This window comes from Asterias amurensis, chromosome 4 (assembly GCF_032118995.1).
Source record: "Asterias amurensis chromosome 4, ASM3211899v1".
Taxonomy (NCBI): domain Eukaryota; kingdom Metazoa; phylum Echinodermata; class Asteroidea; order Forcipulatida; family Asteriidae; genus Asterias; species Asterias amurensis.
In genome coordinates, this window is record NC_092651.1 from 9,260,263 (window position 1) to 9,278,323 (window position 18,061).

Consider the following 18,061-nt stretch of genomic DNA (forward strand, 5'->3'; position numbering starts at 1 on the left):
CTTTGGGACATTACTCATTTGGCCACTGGCTAGCCCTCAAAACATAAGCGCCTGCCTGTTAAAACCTTTATTTTAAATACAGGGTCAAGCTTTCTGACACCAGCGGTAGAGCTTTATTTACCCAAGTCTGGGTTCCTCGTGTATCCATTCACTATTACTGGTTTTTACTCCTAACTCTATTGGTAATTACTCAAAATAATTGTTCGCATAAAAACTTACTTCGCAAGCAATGGAGAGCTGTTGATAGTGTAAAACATTGTGAGAAACGGCTCCCTCTCTGAAGTTACATATTTTTTTAGAGGTAATTTCTCACTCAAATATTAAAAGACTTCAGGCCTGAAGCCCTTTTCACAGGTTTGTTATTTTATGTAAATGTTGGGATGTACCAAGTGAGAATACTGGTCTTTGACAATTACAGAACGTGTCCAGTGTCATTAAACGGGTTGTTTTCTTACATATGGAATAACGCAACTGTCAAGATTGTTTTTGCCTTGTGCCAACTTTTTTCAGTTTTGTTTTGACACTTTCAATAATAATTATCTTTTTTTCTGTGATTGTGTACAGACTAGCAAAACGGAACTAGAGGCCAAAATGACTCTGAAGATCCACTCGCTGCTCTGTGTGCCCGTCATCAACCAAGCCAGGTCAAAGGTCGTCGCAGTGGCGTGTTGTATCAACAAAGTCGGAGCACCAAGGTAAAAACTCCCTCAAAGATTTGGATCAGAAATATTAAACGATATTCATAGCCTGATATAATGATCTTGTAACAGCATTTTTTTTTCTTCTGCACCTCAATGAGGGAACTGTAAATGGGACTAGGGGCACCAAGGCAATGGTCAAGGGCAATGGCCAGGGACATGGAGGCAATTGTCTCTGTAAAGTGTCGGGCCTGGGCGTTGCTCTTTGTTGAATTTATATTGGACAGGCAGAAGCAACTGTTAAGGAAGTTTTTTTTTCAACAGTGATACCATCAGAGGGATCGCACGTCATCTGCCAGTAAAGTTTAGCTCCAGTGGCTCTTGCTATTACGGCCGTTCGCCATATTCAGTTCAATTAAATTGACATTTATTTCCACAAAACATTTCCACAATATTATAGAACTACATTGTAAAAAAGACAGAAAAAGAATAAACTGGCGGGAAGCGCGTGGAGGCAAGGCCCAAAATAAGCCAGGTAGCTTGTAGCAGCTTGCCTTTACATAATAAAATACATAAACTAAAGGTACATGCTAGGACAATACAAAGACGAAACAGCAGACAGACAAACAGACAAACATACATACAAACAAATTACTGGAGAAAACGACAATGACAAAGTAAGCAAAAACTTAAATATTGATTGATACCTCTCCTTATCAACCCCTTATAGGAATGTGCTGAAAAAAACACACTGATTGGCTCCCTAAAGTGACTTCTTTACGGGAATATTTTTTAAAAACTTCCAGGTGCTTCTTATGGCACTTGTAGAACGCTTAGTATGCGTTTGTCACATGCAAGTTTTTTGATAAGATTCACCCCAAAACATCCTGTTTGTGCACTAAAAGTACCCTAAACTACATAAAGTTAGGCCTACCACAAGGTTACAGACAAATTAGAGGGGACTAGTTGCTCTTTGACATAATGCCTATTTCATTGGCTACCGTACTTGAGCACTCGCATAGACTGGACTGGCCACAGGACTAATTAAAAGGTGCAATATATTGGAACATTTTAATTAACTAATAACAGGTGTCATGAGCGAGCAGCTCGTGCTGGGAGTGTAAAAAATGGTGTGGTGAGATCGATCACCCCTGGGAATTTCTGATTCCATTCGAGTTATGTGGTTAATGTTTGGTTGTCAACTTTTGGAAAATACTCAGTTTGCCACCAGCCCTCCAAACATAAACATTACACCCGCCTGTGCAAACCTCTATTGGAAATATAGGATGTTGGTTTCTGACACCAGCGGTAGAGTTTTTTTTATATTAATCCACGTATGGGTTATCTTTTTTATCCAGTCACTGTTACTGGTTTTTAATCCTGCATCCTTTAAAGACAGTGGACACTATTGGTAATTGTCAAAGACCAGTCTTCTCACTTGGTGTATCTCAACATATGCATAAAATAACAAACCTGTGAAAACTTGAGCTCAATCGGTTATAAAAGTTGGGAGATAATAGTGAAAGAAAATACACCCTTGTCATACGGTGTTGTGCGCTTTCAGATGCTTGATTTCGAGACCTAAAATTCTAAATCTGAGGGTTCGAAATCAAATTCATGGAAAAATTACTTATTTCTCGAAAACCACATCACTTCAGAGGGAGTAGTTTCTCACAGTATTTTATACTATAAACCTCTCCCCATTACTTGTTACAAAGTAAGGTTTTGTACTAATCATTATTTTGAGTAATTACCAATAGTGTCCACTGCCTTTAAAGGGACCTGACTAAAGTCATTTTTCCCTCTATAAAAAAGCGTACAAATAATTACTGAGAAAATTTCCTACATTCTCCTGAAGACGAACAGAGTATACTGTACGAAACGTCAAGACCAAACGGGCTCTTTTCAGAGCCACCACTCTTTCCAAAGAGATTTTACGCATGGTTGTACCGCAGATTTACTATTCAATTTATATTTATAGTTACTCTTATCGTAATTAGCTGTTGCAAAATGCTTACTTGTAACCAAATGGACCTATGGTATAAATGCAAAAGATAGTTAATGCCTGAAGTTTTGCAAACTTCTTTCTCTCTACCCTTCGAGAAAGACTCTGCTAGGGTCAAAATGTCAGGCCATGAAATATCTTTTGCAATAATAATAAGTGGCGATCATCCACAAAATTGTGAACCATCTTGGTTTTTTTTGTTTACGTCCAAATGTCCATGACCTCATGTTTGTTTCAGTAGAGAATTCTAAATGTACTTATACGAACTGACTATACAGCGCTGTTTTAATTGTATTGATTTCGGTGTGTGTGGTTATTTTTTCCCAGCAGGTATTCAGTTACCTTGACAAAGCCCCCCGTAAAATCTAATTTACTCCGATCCCCTCTTCTTGAGAGTAACCTAAAATTGGTTCTAAATTAATCAATGAATAAGAGCTGGTAGTTTTGTCTAATAATTTTGTCTATCTATCTATATGAAGAGATGATTAACAAGGAAACAGGGGGGTACAAAAAATGGTCTGAGCAACGAAGTGAAATTAATTTCAGCCAGGATCTAATCCAATCAAATGCCAATTTTCTGGCTGATTGGCTTGCGTCGTCTGCAGCGTTCCGGCCCTTCATCTGCTTGTTTCAGCCAAGCGGAAAGATTAGGAAAACAAACGGACGAAACACATCTATTTTTGTTTTTGAGAGAGAATTGAGTTGCTTGTTTGTAAGAACATGGATGCAGGGGGTCAGGGGCTGAAAGACAAAACATTGTGTATACAGGTCTTGTTCACTTGTTTATATTTTAACAGTAATAATAATAATTTTATGAAAGATATGTAATGCACACATATCCACCCTGCTGGGTGTTCAAGACACAGTAAACAAAAAAAACAAATGAAAGAAAACAGACACAACTAAAACTAAAATAGTCTTTGAAAAACTGTGACGTAAGATAAGTTTTGAATTTGGTGGTACAAAGACAAATGTTGCCCAGCTTAAGAAAAAGACGCGTCACCTCGGGAGTGTTTTGATACTTAGGTTCATGGAGGAGCAGCATGGCACTGGATTCATAGCAATGTGGTTGTTGGGTTAGGTCATCTGGATTTAACGCCAGTGGACACTATTAGGAATTACTTAAAGACAGTGTACACTATTGGTAATTGTCAAAGATCAGTCTTCTCACATGGTGTATCTCAACATAAGCACAAAATAACAAACCTGTGAAAATTTGAGCTTGATCGGTCGTCGGAGGGGCAAGTTAACTATGAAACAAAGTTGTGTGCGTTTAGATGGTTGATTTCGAGACCTCAAGTTCTAAACTTGAGGTCTTGAAATCAAATTCGTGGAAAATTACGCCTTTCTCCAAAACTAGGTCACTTCAGAGGGAGCTGTTTCTCACAATGTTTTATACCTTCATTCTCTCCCCATTACTCGTTACCAAGTAAGGTTTTATGCCAATAATTATTTTGAGTTATTACCAATAGTGTCCACTGCCTTTAAATAATTATTATCTTTAAACCTATTGTCATGATTAATGGGGAGCTGTTGATAGTATAAAACATTGTGAGAAACGGCTCCCTCTGAAGTAACGTTGTTTTCGAGAAAACAGTAGTTTTCAACAAATTTGATTTCGAGACCTCGGATTTAGACTTTGAGGTCTCCAATAGAATCATTGTATCCAATGAAGTCATTGGGTCTCTAAGACCAGTTTCTGTCTTTAGCCTTGCGGAAAAATACTTGGTACCAGTCTGCACATGCTTTTACAAGGAAAGGTCTATGCTTAAGCAGTGGCATGAATTTTGGCCTGTGTGGTCATGTACTTCCACTGGTAAAATAGTTTTGTAGGCAATGCAGTCCCTGCTTCAAATTGTTGCAAACGATTTGACAATCTGAGGGGGGTGGAATAAACACCTAGTCTAATCTTTCATGATGTTTTCCATCTGTGACGCATTGTCAGAGCGTTGTAGCTAAGAGTAGAAGACTCCTCTGCGCATTACGTTACAATCAAATGGTGTATTCTAAGCCACTCCACCAAAGTCAACACATTGGTCATGTCTCGGCCGTTCTACGTGACCGATTTGCACTCAGACATGACTGCCGAGGCCTTGAGTCCGCTGAGCCAAGTCAACACGCTGGAGTGTAGGGCATATATACAGCAAGGGGGGAGGGGGGAAATTGCAGAAAAGAGTTGTTTTGAAATGCCAAGTGTAGGCACACACACACACAACACACAGGGGAGGATAATCAAAAACCCACTGTGAGAGGATTGTACAATCAACAGAAGACACAGTCAAAGCCACAGCACCTTGTAATAACCACTAGATTGCCGTGCTTGCCATTATACACTTTCGGTACAGAAAAAAAAAAGTTCACAGATTTACAAATAATTTACAGGGTTTACAGAAGGTAATGGTAAAAGACTTCTCTTGAAATATTATTCCATGAAATGCTTTACTTTTTGAGAAAACATTAAAACAATTATCAGTTCTCGACAACGAGAATTACGGATTATAGTAAACACATGTCATGACACGGCGAAACGTGCGGAAACAAAGGTGGGTTTTCCCGTTATTTTCTCCCGACTCCGATGTCCGATTGAGCCTAAATTTCCACAGGATTGTTATTTTATATATAAGTTGTGATACACGAAGTGTGGGACTTGGACAATACTGTTCACTGAAAGTTTATAATGGCTTTAAAAGGAATGGGTCTCATACTTCAAAAACGTAACTCTACATATCTTGCATGACAAAACTGGGCATTTTGATACGTCCTTTAGGGATGTGATAAAGTGCTATTAAGAATTATTATTTATATTATTAAGGTTGGACGTACACTACAATAGAGACAAACAGTTCATGTATGCCTGCTCAGCATGATGTACTCCTGACTCTAAATACTTCTATTAAGTGTTTGTGACATTAATTCCAATGTCAACTTCATTATATTGAGTCCACTATGATTACAAATATACATTGTAGCCCTCAGAACCTGGGGTTGAGGTTTTATGTTGCTTTTTTTGGGGGGGGGGGGGGGGTAAATAAACCTCTGGACTTGCCTTTCACACATGTCTTGTAGAGACTTCGGGGCCCATTTTCCCCCTCAGGTGTACAAAACGCCATGGACCCCGTCACAGCGTGCAACAATTGTATACTGGTATCCCGCTTAGTTGTGCTGAGCAGATAAAAAGTTAAGCAGAATTGTATGCTTGAGCAGCTCTATGAAGTTTGGACCCGGTCTTGTCGGAGTTATCAGTTTCTGTAATTAAAACAAAAGCACCCCTGAACAATAAAACGTGTGCCAATTTTGCAGGCGGAAGTAGCGGAAACTTTGCACTTGCAGCAAATGCATGCGTGTTTGATGTGTTGACTTAACTAACAGGGTAGCAATGTGACGACGTTTACAGTAGAGCCATGGAGCGTGTCACAAGCTTGGCACACACCTCAATAAGCAGAAATAAAATCTTGCACTTTATTAACGATATGCCCATATAACGGAAAACAACAATAGCGGAAAAACAGGTATACAAAAATGCAAGAAATAAGGAAATTAAGTACAAAATTACATCCATCATTAAGTAAAATAAAATAATTAGGTTAACTGAATAATAAAAAATAAAATAAAAATATAAAAAAATAAGAGGGCAGCAAAAGGGCAGAGCATGCAGGAGGAGAACGAAACCATGGGAAAGACAACCAGAAGGGATAAAAAAACAAGAACAAATCATGCGGATCAGGGGTAACAAAAGTAAACTCAATTACTGTTCCTTGGGAGCGTGCTGCTCTCCAATCACGTTATTGTCTGATTTGTGCTTGCTGTTGTAGGCTAATCAGCAGCATAAAGCCAAACATAAATCACATTTGAGCTGAGTCATTAAATCAGTCAAATCTACCCTCCCCCTCTGTTATTCTGAACTCGACGAGTGTTTTCACTAGTAATACACTAGGTGAGGTTTCTAGGTTAACGTAATTCCAGCTGCATTTAGCCCCCTTGCTAGCGCCGATTGGTATTTTATCACCCCCAATTTAGATGCAACATACATTGAGGTTTTAACGTGAATAATAAACGTGTCTGGCAGAGTGACCATTTATTACTATCCTCCTTTACGAGATGTAGTTTTTGTTCATGTTTTTTTGTTGTGGTTGTGATGCAGCAATAAAGCTAGGTGGCATGTCGCCCCAATGGTAAATTGTAAATTTGTTACAGACCAGTATCGTCACTCGGTGTTTCCCAACATGAATAAAATAACAAACCTGTGAACAATTTTGACTGAATTTTTTTTATCGAAGTTGCAAGATGAAAGGAAATAAAAAACACCCTTGCTGCATAGAATTGTGTGCTTTTATTTTGTTATGCCTGCAAAAGGCTTCATGCCTAAAAGCTTTTCTCAGATTCAATTTGTTTTTTAAATTAACCTATTTCTCTAAAACTATGTTACTTCAAAGTGGGTTATTTCTAGCAATTTTTTATAATATCAATAGCTCTCCAGTGCTCGGTACCAAGTAAGTTTTTATGGTCATGTATCTGGCTTATTTGTTGCTTAGAAGAAAGTTGTTGAACAATATTGTCTGCTTAAGCATTAAGCAGCTTTGCAAAAGTGGGCCCTATAGTGATGAGAGGCGTTCGGCCCAATAAGAACAACTTAAGGGTAAGGTCAGCATTTGGTTTTTGTCACCGAGATACTGATGGGCAAAATTAAAAAAAACGATACAATAAAAGGAGTATGGAACTACTCATTGTGAAGTCAGTGGTTAGTTTGGTAGGATTCGAACCCACAACCTTGTGGTTAATTTGCCTAAACTTTTGTTATAGATTCACACAGGGGGACGAGGATGTGGTGAGGCACTGTTTCCGCTACACTGTGCCGGTGCTAACAAGCGTCATAGCATTGCAGAAAGAGAGACAACTGAAACAGGAAACACAGGTAGGTTTGCTTAGCTTAAGCCATTTCCATTGGACTTTTTCTACATACCACTGCCCTGCGGAAAGTTACCATGACTGGCTTTGGTGTAATTGTATTTCACGACATTTGTGTAGCATTTTGCAGCGAGGTCGCAGTAGGTTTACAGCGCGAAGCTGTTCCCATCAGAGTTCTTTAGCGGCCCCTGAAGAGCATTTGAACAGCAGTAAAGCATAGGTTATACTCTCTCTACGATTTCTAAAATAATTGAATGACATAGTGGGTGGACAAACGACACATTTTGCTTGATCACATCACAAATAAAACCAGATTGCCCCAATCAGAGACTCCAAAAATAAAATAAAAATGCCTGTCCTTCAAGTTAATTGAATTAAAACTACATTAGTGTCCACTGGCGATGCTCATTTTACCTCATAAGGCCAATTTCCTCAACAGCAACAAGACGTTTTTTCGTCCCTCCCTGCGATTGGGAGGAAAAAGGTTTCCTTAAGTCATGCACTAAGGTTAATTAAAAAGGTGCCTCAAAACGAGCCGGATAAAGAGGGACGTTGCCAACTAATTGCTTTTGTTAAAGAACCTTGTTGGGAGATTAAAAGGTTTTTGTTACATCTTGTCTCCTTCTAGACCTGAAGGATTTTGAATTGGGAGATGGATTGGAACCTTGTAAAGGGAAAATTGATATTTGTTGAAGTTAGCGGCCTTTTGGACTTCCACAATGAATCTAATTTAGCATGATGTTAATCGTGGTGATAATTGCATTCTCACAGGCTTTCAGTGGCTAGAAACGGCCGCGCGTAATTCATTAGGGTTTTCACAAGGTGACGAATCAGTTAAGAAGAGTGGGTGAATAATTTTTATACACATTCTCGACGTATTCTTTACCGTTTTAATCAAGTTCCACCACACACAGGACTTGCCCCCTTAACACGTATGTCCGACCCACAGGAATTAAACAACTTTGGTTAAGCGTCATTCTCAAGGACACAATTGACATGGCAAGGACACCAACCCGACCCAAACTCAAACATTACCAGAACTCAAGTGTAGCGCACTGTATCGGTAATATAACATCTTTTCTGGTGTGTTTCTCTTTTTGTTTTGCAGTCGATGCTGCAGGTAGCGAAGAACCTGTTCACACATCTAGGTAGGTTGCATGAGGATGTGATTGCATGGTCTGAATCCCCACCCATTCTCAGCTCCTTTGATAGTAGTCTAGATGTGTGTTCCCCAGTACCTAATCTTTCTGAGTATCTTGATATGGGGATTGACATTACTAACACCTTGCTTATTAAGGAAACGGATGTTGACAGTGCCTCCCCATCACCGATCAATAGGTATCGGGATGCGATACACAACCGTAGTAAAGGGAGGTTATCTGGGCAGGCACGCCCTTCTCCCTACCCGGTGACGTCTACAGCTGAGGATAAGCAGAAGAGGAGAGCCAAGCGACAGTCCCTTAAGTTCTGGCAAGAGGTGACACCGAGCAAAACCACTTCATCCGAGGCCCTGGCTGATCTTGAGAAGGACACACTCCAGGCTCTTGAGCAGCTAGGACACTCCGGTTACACCCCATCATCTGAGGACGTCAGTCAGGGGTCACCGACTCTTGACCCCACTGCCAATCAGAGCTCCTCCGGGGCCAGCCTTGACTATCACGATGCCTTTGATGTCTGGCAGGACCACGTCGGCGAAACCCAGGAGACCGCGTTCCGAGCTGCAAACGATCACGCTGATACTCGTCTGATACGTGCCTCTTTGGAAAGAATCGACCAAGAAGACCCTTCCACATCCGACGACAACTCTGATTCGCTCTCAGATGTGAATACTATACACTCAAACGAGGAGGTCCAGCATGTTCATTTCAGTAACGAGCCAATGGAACAGCCTCATGGAAGCACAGATTCCATTGAACACCCACCGTCTGCTCTCCGTCGTGAATCAGTAACAGGGTGTAGCGCTTCATCATCTCACCCTCATGCTGATTGGCAGACGGTCCTCCCAGTGGACAGCCAATCAGGTGCAGGGTTACCGAGATGTTTCAGCAGTGTGTTGGAGTTGGATTGGTCACCGGGTACACTGAGCGTCCACTGCATTGACCAACCACCATCTGCTCCACTTCAGGAGACTTGTATGTATGGTTTCTCTTCTAGTTGATGTTGGAGTTCAAGTTTATGGTTGGCTGTTGTGTTTCTCAGCTTTTGGTTGATTCCAACATTTGTTGATGGACTGCTTGAAGTTGACTCCTTAATGATTACATGCTCAGGATGTTTGTTGATATTCTTGTTGATTGTTGATTTGCTAATCCATTTTGAAGGTTCTATTTCAGAGAAATATAGTTGACTTTTGAGTGTTGGTTTGAAAATTTGTTTTAGGTTTTATGTTCCAGTGTTGAGAAATCTAGTTGATTGTTGATACTTCAAGTGTTGGTTGGAAGGTTGGTCCAATATTTTGATTTATTAACTTTGTTGATCAGTTGATCAGTTGATCAGCTCTATTTTTTTATTTCAATCATTTAATGTCTACTACTCAGTGCATTCCATTTATAATTGTTTCCATTAGGAAATTACTAACAGTCAGATTTTTAATTTTTTTTATTGGCAGCGATGATTTAAAAGCTTATGTTTTTTCTACTAACCCCAGTTTTCAGCTTATTTAATGAACCAATATTTATTTTGTTCAAATCATTGTTAACTGTCAACAACATTTATTTCCTTGTTTTCCCATTAATGAGTAATTAATGATCGACGTTCAAGTTTTTTATATTAGTAGTGACAATGTTTTTAAACATTGTCACTACGAAAGATTGTACTTTCTGCATTGACTGTAGTTGTATGTTCAAATTCAGGCGTGATCCACTCATTTTGGGACATCAATAAATTTAGGCATATTCAGTTCTTATTTTGCTGTAAGGTGAAAGACAGTGGACAGTGCAAGGTTCTTGCATATTTGAATGCTGGGACCCGTTGGAGTGCACAATTTATGTTTCCATTTTTGATTTATAATCCAATACGTAGCATTTGTCATCCAATCTTTGAGAGCCTTAATGGTATTTCTGTCCGTCTCTTTTTCAAGATGACCTCTCAAGAAATGGACATTAACACTGTCTTAAAATAAAACAAACCCATACTTTTGAAATTTATCCCACATTTTAAAAACCATATTTCTGTGTTCTTGTCTGCAATAAACATGACAATGTTCTCTGTTGTGCGTCCATTAAGGAAAGCTTCAAGCCCTCCAACCATTCGGGAGACAACTACTCTGTTTTTTTTTTTCTTGGTCAGTCCAAATCCCTTCCGTTTGTTCTGTCCCTGCCCCCATTACCACCCCCACCCCTCCAGGCTAAAGAAGAGTGTAACAGTACAGTTGGCCAGAAAAATCAGGGGCTTATTTTTGGCGCAGGACAGCTGTACTCAGGTTTTCTTATTATCTGAGGCAACGGATGTTTGTATTCGCTAGGGGGGAAATAGAGAAAGTGTGAACAGAAAGAGTGCATTATGTCCAGTAGATGCCTTTAGGATGATTAAACATGTGCTGGTCAAAAACTTGTGTTGTTGTCAAACTCGCAAAGAGAAAAGGCAACGAGGGAGACTGCGTCTGGAAATGAATGTCAAACAAGTTATTTTGTCAGGAAATTGATCGCTTGCTGGCCTATAAGTTAATCACAATTGCTTTTTTTTTTTTTTTATACACTTGAGAGAAATATTGCTTGTGTGGGAGAGAGTCGTCAAAAGTAGTTCAGTGTGCTTTGTGTCAGACAAAGTGGAAGATGTTATTCATAATTTATTTTCTATGGCGTGTTTGGTCTGTTTTCGTCGTAACATGGTTATGAATTATTCTGGGTTTGTCAAGAGGTCCTTATCAATTCTGCTAATACCTTTTCCTCTGTCGTCAGTTATGTTTTATTCAACATTTTCTTTTTAACAGTGGTCGGCTGGCCAAGTGTCAGTTAATATGAGTACAAGTTTGAATTTGCTCCATTGCATTGGGTGACATGTGACTCATTTTCACAGAGTGGGTCACATATTGACAATTGAAAAAGCTTGGGTTTGAAACTTGACTGGTACAGGACTTGAATCACAGACCTCCAGATTAACCTACTGTCACTCTACCAACTGAGGATCCAGCCCTATGTTGGCGGTCTCCCCAGTTGTCAATGTCTTTTTTCCAGGGCGGCATGTTAGAAGCCACATAACCGTTTGCACAAAAGCTAGCGGACTAGTGAAGTGGCAAGCTATCCTGTCCGACTGGCCAGTCACTACTATTGTTAAAGGCTAACCCTGTAGTTCCCTTAAAAGTTCAGTCAGAAGCACCATTTGAAAAAAACGAAAGCGTGAAGAAAAAGGGCAATCGAAGACATGCTGAAAAATACAAATGTCGGTGCGAAGCTCTCGATCAAAGGCAGAATTATGTTCCAGCCACACATGGATCCCTAGGGCATCATGGAAAAAAAAAAATCCCCAACTAATAATGCGTGGGAATCATATGAAGAAGAAAAATGATAGAGTGAGCTAAAAAAAAAAAGTGCATGTTTTAAAGAATATGCCATTCGTGTCTAATGCTGATTGTCACAGATCTTACGAATGCTTGCGTACGCACGGAGGCTTCCCAAGTGTAACTGAACACATTTAATCCCCCCGGCTAAGTCGACAGTGGGTGAAGATAATAAGTGAACTTTATGTCAGTAAAAAGAGTGTAGATGTATAGTGTGGGATCGCTGACAAAGCCCTTTTTCGCTGAACATTTGACTGGAATTTGATAATTTTGGGGAATGAATGGAATGAAGGGCTTTTAATGTTTTTTCGTACGGTTGGAATTTTATGCCTTTGGATGAAAATCATGTGAATGAAAAAAGATGGTAGAGTTTGTGATTTTTTACCTGCCCGGATTGCTCGAGTTCTGATGTCACATTTTAAAACTTTGCATCAAGGATGTTTCAGAATTAGTGATTTTGGAATCCCACCTTTAAATAATTTGATAAAAAGAACTAAGTTTTGAGAATGAATTTCATTGTTCTGCTTTCGCGTCAAATAAACGGGTCAGATGTAAATCATTGAAAAAGCATCATCAATCTCGGACTAAGTGTCCAAGTTCTTTTGTGTCTGTATTTTGAGAGGAAGAAGAACTTAAGAAAGTTCCTCAGAAAAAGAAAACAAAACATATCTTGTTTTCGATAAAAATTATAATTTATTAGGTTTTTTAAACATTGATGTTATTCTTTTGTTTTGTGAAATTTAATTTTTAATTTTTTTATTTATCAATATATATCACAAGAGAAACTGACTGGGTAAATTTTGAATGAATTTTGGGTTTGAACAAAGAATTGACAAGAGTGGGATTCGAACCCATGACCTCCGGATTAACATGCCGGCGCTTTACCAACTGAGCTATCTAGCCCTATATTGGCGGTATCCCTATTTTGTCAATATCTTTGTTCGGGGTGCCAGTCAGAAGCCAAACAACCGTTAACTGCCGTGTAGCCAGGGATCACACCCAAATTATGATACAACCTGGGAAGCGGCAGCCAGGGGATTAAATTTTTTATTTATAAATTTTCCACCACATTAATGAGAAATGATAAATGTAATTTTTTTTAATTTTATGCTATTGCTCAACTTTTGTTTTGCACATTTCCCTGATTTGCTGTCTTCGCCAGTTTTAAAAGAAAACAAAAGCAAATCCTCTTGTTGATATTTTTTCCCCACAATGTTAGGTGTCTGTTTGACAGAGCTTGCTACTGCAGCACTTGCTATTGATATGAAAAGGACCGATAAATCAGAGGCCGAACAAAACATAAGAAAAAAAAAAACTAGTCTAACAATTAACAATTTAGTGTAAGAGACGACTGTACCTACTGACGTCAATGCTGCTTTTCACGCTAGCCGACATTCTTTTCTGGATGTATTCCAAGGGCTGTTAGTTTAATCACGTTATCTTCTCACTCCTGGGCATAAGGCAGACATGTTCTGCATGTCTGTAACATGTTTTCCTGCATTTTTTTTCTCTCTTAATTTTTTGTGTGTGTGTGGGGGGGGGGGGGTCTCAAGTCCCCAGACATGCTCCAACGTTAATTAGTCAGATTTCAAGCAGAGATGAGTGGCTCAACAGCAATGCTTGTTTGCAAATTTTCATTTTTATTGTATCAGGTTTTTTTTTTTTTTTTTTTCTTATTTTCTTCTTCTTTCTTCTCACTCTCGCTTTAAATTTTGTCAACATTTTATGTAGGACGTTTTTATGTTCGTAATGTTGTAGTTGAATTTACTAAAGTGTAGAGCTTAACATGTTTATTATAGACCATGTTCTTACAAAGGATGAAAGCTCTTTTTCTGTCGTTCTCTATTTATAACAATTAAGCTATTTTTTTTACTTATAATCTCATAACCTTATCTGAGAGGCTGTTTTTGTGTGCAGTAAAGATTTTCCAATTGTATTTTTCCTGGCCACTGTTCAAGAGCTATTTTTATTTGACAGTTTTTCCTTGATCCATTTACTATCATGTCTGCAATCCTGTCTTCTCTTACTTGTAGATGATGTGCGGATACTGTTGAGGGAGATCATGATGGAGGCAAGGAACCTGACTCAGGCAGAGAGGTAAGATATGACCAAGAAAAAGAGCAGACTTCAGAACGAGTGCGTCCCATGTGCGCAAAAATCTCCAACAATTTCCAGTGGAACGAGTTGTGCACCGCCACCATTGGCGAACCCTCCCTCCTACTGTCTGACCATTCAATATCGTCCACGGAACTGTGGTTTTGAATAATAGATACAAGTAAACTGTGCCAGTCGGCAATATGATAACATGTGGTGAAGGCATCTACATAGTACACAGTCAACCCTCCTACTGTCTGACCATTCAATATCATCCACTGTGGTTTTGGACGATAAACACTGTGCCAGTCGGCAATATGATAACATGTGGTGAAGGCATCTACATAGTACACAGTCAACCCTCCTACTGTCTGACCATTCAATATCATCCACTGTGGTTGTGAATAATAGATAAACTATGCCAGTCTAAGTAGGATTTGAAACTTTGCATGGTGGACATATGATATGGAAAGGTTTGCGGAGCAACCATGTAATGACTCTAATGAGTTGGGGTGGTTCTGAAAAGAACCAATGGTTTCAACTCAACAAATGGTTCTTTTCAGAACCACCCCAACTCATTAGAGATAGTCATTACATGGTGTTACCACAAACCTTTCCATATGCCAGTCTACAATATTGTATACGTTGATGATTGAGTTACCACCGTAGACAGTCAACCCTCCTACTGTGTGGCCATTCAATATTACTTAGTGTGGTTTTGAACGATAGATAAAATTTATGATACCATGTACAGGCCTACTGCTCTACAAAAATAGTTTGTCAACTCGCTGGAAAATGTTACCAAAAGTCTTGAAGGTTTTGAAAATAGCACTTTTGTTGAAAATAATTTATGCCCACCCTGTTAAATTTATCAAACTTATCAAGTCATAACACAACATAAAAACTTATTAATTCAAGTTGACTTGTCTTTTAAAAAATTAAAAATTGTAAATGTCTTTTTGGAAACATTTGAGGAGCAATAATAATAATGGACTATTATAAAGTGCCATATCTGCCGGAAAGCCACTCCTGGCACATAGTAAAAAGAACTCTGCTAATGACGGCTATGACTGAACGAGTCAACCAAAATACTAGGGTGTTCAACCAACAAATTAATCATTCACATGGACAATTACACATCCAGTTAATATAGCTGTTTGCACACACTTGTTGAAATTAAAGTGATGTGCACTTTCATGAAATGATGTTTCTAATATCTGAGGTTTGACTTTATTATCTAAGGTGTTCCCTGTTCTCTTCTTCCATGTCCAGCAATTGCTGTTCAGATACTGAGCAATTCTAAGAAGCTCTTTCACACCTGTTGAAATTAAACAAACTTGCACTTTCATGAAATGATTTTTTATCTGAGATTTCACCTCATTTTATCCTAGGTGTTCCCTGTTCTTAGTGGAGAATGACGAACTCGTTGCAAAAGTATTTGACGGACACGTCCTAGATGTAAGTATGACTCGGATCATGTTGTTTTTTATTTCACTATTACTTTTCTTGTTTTCCAACTGCTGGAGCCAGAGTTAATGCAATCGGGTGTATCCTTTGGCTTGCATTAGGGTAGGAGGATTGCGTGGGAGGTTGAAATGGGGTGTCGTTGTTTGCTTTGAAGTAAAGGAATAAAAGAGTGGCGCAAGTTCTTAAAGGCAGTGGACACTATTGGTAATTGTCAAAGACCAGTCTTCTCACTTGGTGTATATCAACATATGCATAAAATAACAATTCTGTGAAAAAATTTAGTTTGATTGGTCGTCGGAGTTGCGAGATAACTATGAAAGCAAAAACACCCCGTCACAAGAAGTTGCGTGCTTTTAGATGCTTGATTTCGAGACTTCAAGTTCTAAACTTGAGGTCTCGAAATCAAATTTGTGGAAAACTACTTCTTTCTCGAAAACTACGCCACTTCAGAGGGAGCCGTTTCTCTCAATGTTTTATACTATCAACCTCTCCCCATTACCAAGTAAGGTTTTATGCTGATAATTATTTTGAGTAACTACCAATAGTGTCCACTGCTGCCTTTAAACGGCTGTTTGAAACCGGCAGGATTGCATGGCCATGACCCTGCTCGGTTTTTAACGGTCATTTAAGACCGAGTTACTACTCTTTTTTATTCCAACTCATAAATGAATATTCGAAGTGGGTAAATTTTCAAAAAACTTTTTTGTAAAACTAAGTTTGGTGCGTGTCGGGTTGAGTATACAAGCGTGTACAAATATATTACGCGCAGTTACTTATAGCTATCAAATTCGTCCGCAAAAGTAAGTTGATGTATCGAGCTTTCGCGCCCAGTATGAAAAGCCAGTTTGTCTTCTATAGCTCAAGCTATGTCTTTTACACCCCCACGTGGCATGTTCCCACCAAAAGGAATAGCAAAACTGTTTGGGGTATTTATGAATCTTTTTCTTTTATCTCAACAGGAAATGGGTGAGGTCCGGATACCAATAACTCAGGGCATTGCTGGACATGTAGCAACAACCGGTAAGTCTAAATTACTTCTTTTCAATGGTATGAAAGGTGATTTCTTCAGTTTTTTCCTGACCCCCCTCCAAAGTTGTTATTAAGATCAAATTCATAATTTTTTGTTGTTAAACCATATAAACAATGCCCCAGATTGCAAACTACGGCTTTTAAAATCACAGATAAATGTAAGTAGGTAGGCTTTGCACTCGCCAGCTTTTCTTAGCTCACCGTATTTTGTTGTTGTTCAACAGCCTATTACAACCCTGACTCTTTGGTTAACTAGGGCAAAGGGGTTGATTTGGCCAGAGTTATACACAGACAAAAACATATAGTACCAATTTCTAATACTAGGGTAAAAGTATGAGTTGCTTTCTCTGTCCAGTTATACCTTCTTCTTGTTTGCCCGAATTTTCCCCACTGTTGTGCTCAAATTTGGTAGGTCAGTTGCAGCCCCTGCCCCCTTGGGTCATACTCCTATGCTTTCAGCCTTCCTTTTCGGCACATAATGTGTATCAACAAAATACATGGCGTCGTCCTTGTACCTTACCACTAAAGTGAGACATATATGCATCTCAAATCTTCACAAAAACTTGGCAATTCATGCTTATCCTTTTTTATCTCTCTCATTCAACTTCACAAAACAGGCAAAATCTTGAACATCAAGGATGCCTACTCTCATCCCCTCTTCTACAGAGGTGTCGACAACAGCACTGGCTTCCGGACGAGGAACATCCTGTGCTTTCCCATCAAGGACCGCTCAAGTGAGTCTTGCCAAGGAGGTCAGGAATACTTTTGTTACCAATTTTGATTCTCTTTCCTCTGCTCATCGCAAAGAAGCACTCAGTACCTCTCTGCCGTCAACGAAATGCCCAGCCGCTCATCGCTTCACTCATCTTGCACATTTCAGCTTGGCGGTAACTTCAGGTTGTCTGGAAGGCCTTTGACATTTTAAGTCAATCTAAGAAGCTCTTCCACATTAGTTATACATAACCTGGTTGGTCAGAGACCATTCCATAGTACATCGTAGGTATTTACTAGAATTCGTTTCAAGGTAGTCTGTCCCTCAAATGCCTTGCTGCTGAGATTAAGTGTCCAGCAATAGATGTTCAGATACTGAGCAATTCTTAGAAGCTTTTTTCACAGTATTACCTGGATGGTCAGAGGCTATTCCATAGATCTTCTTAGGTATTAACGAGAATCACTTTTAAGATGGTCTCTGCGGCTTTGCTTGGAAGCCTTGCCGCTGAGATTGAGTGTCCAGCAACTGCTGTTCAGATACTGAGCAATTCTAAAAAGCTCTTTCACAATATTTACCTGGATGGTCAGAGGCCATTTCATAATACTTTTTAGGTAGTTAGTCAAATCTGTTTTAATGAAGTTGGCTCTTGGCTGCTTTGCTTGGAAGCCTTGCCGCTGAGATTTGGACTCTCTTCTTGTCCAGCTATTGCTTCCGAT

At 39.2% G+C, this 18,061-nt stretch overlaps 1 protein-coding gene across 13 annotated transcripts in view; it reads left to right on the forward strand.

Annotated features, from left to right (window-relative positions):
• The window catches only part of LOC139935655 (cGMP-dependent 3',5'-cyclic phosphodiesterase-like), a 247,108-nt gene that overhangs the window by 196,484 nt on the left and 32,563 nt on the right, over nt 1-18,061 (forward strand). For 8 of the 13 annotated variants that reach the window (XM_071930150.1, XM_071930148.1, XM_071930149.1 and 5 more), the window contains 7 exons: nt 565-695; nt 7,444-7,555; nt 8,657-9,680; nt 14,077-14,140; nt 15,529-15,595; nt 16,564-16,624; nt 17,251-17,385. In XM_071930150.1, coding sequence (XP_071786251.1) covers nt 565-695; nt 7,444-7,555; nt 8,657-9,680; nt 14,077-14,140; nt 15,529-15,595; nt 16,564-16,624; nt 17,251-17,385 — 1,594 coding nt within the window. The remainder of the gene's footprint in view (nt 1-564; nt 696-7,443; nt 7,556-8,656; nt 9,681-14,076; nt 14,141-15,528; nt 15,596-16,563; nt 16,625-17,250; nt 17,386-18,061) is intronic. The other 5 variants (XM_071930142.1, XM_071930147.1, XM_071930152.1 and 2 more) reach the window with 3 other exon arrangements.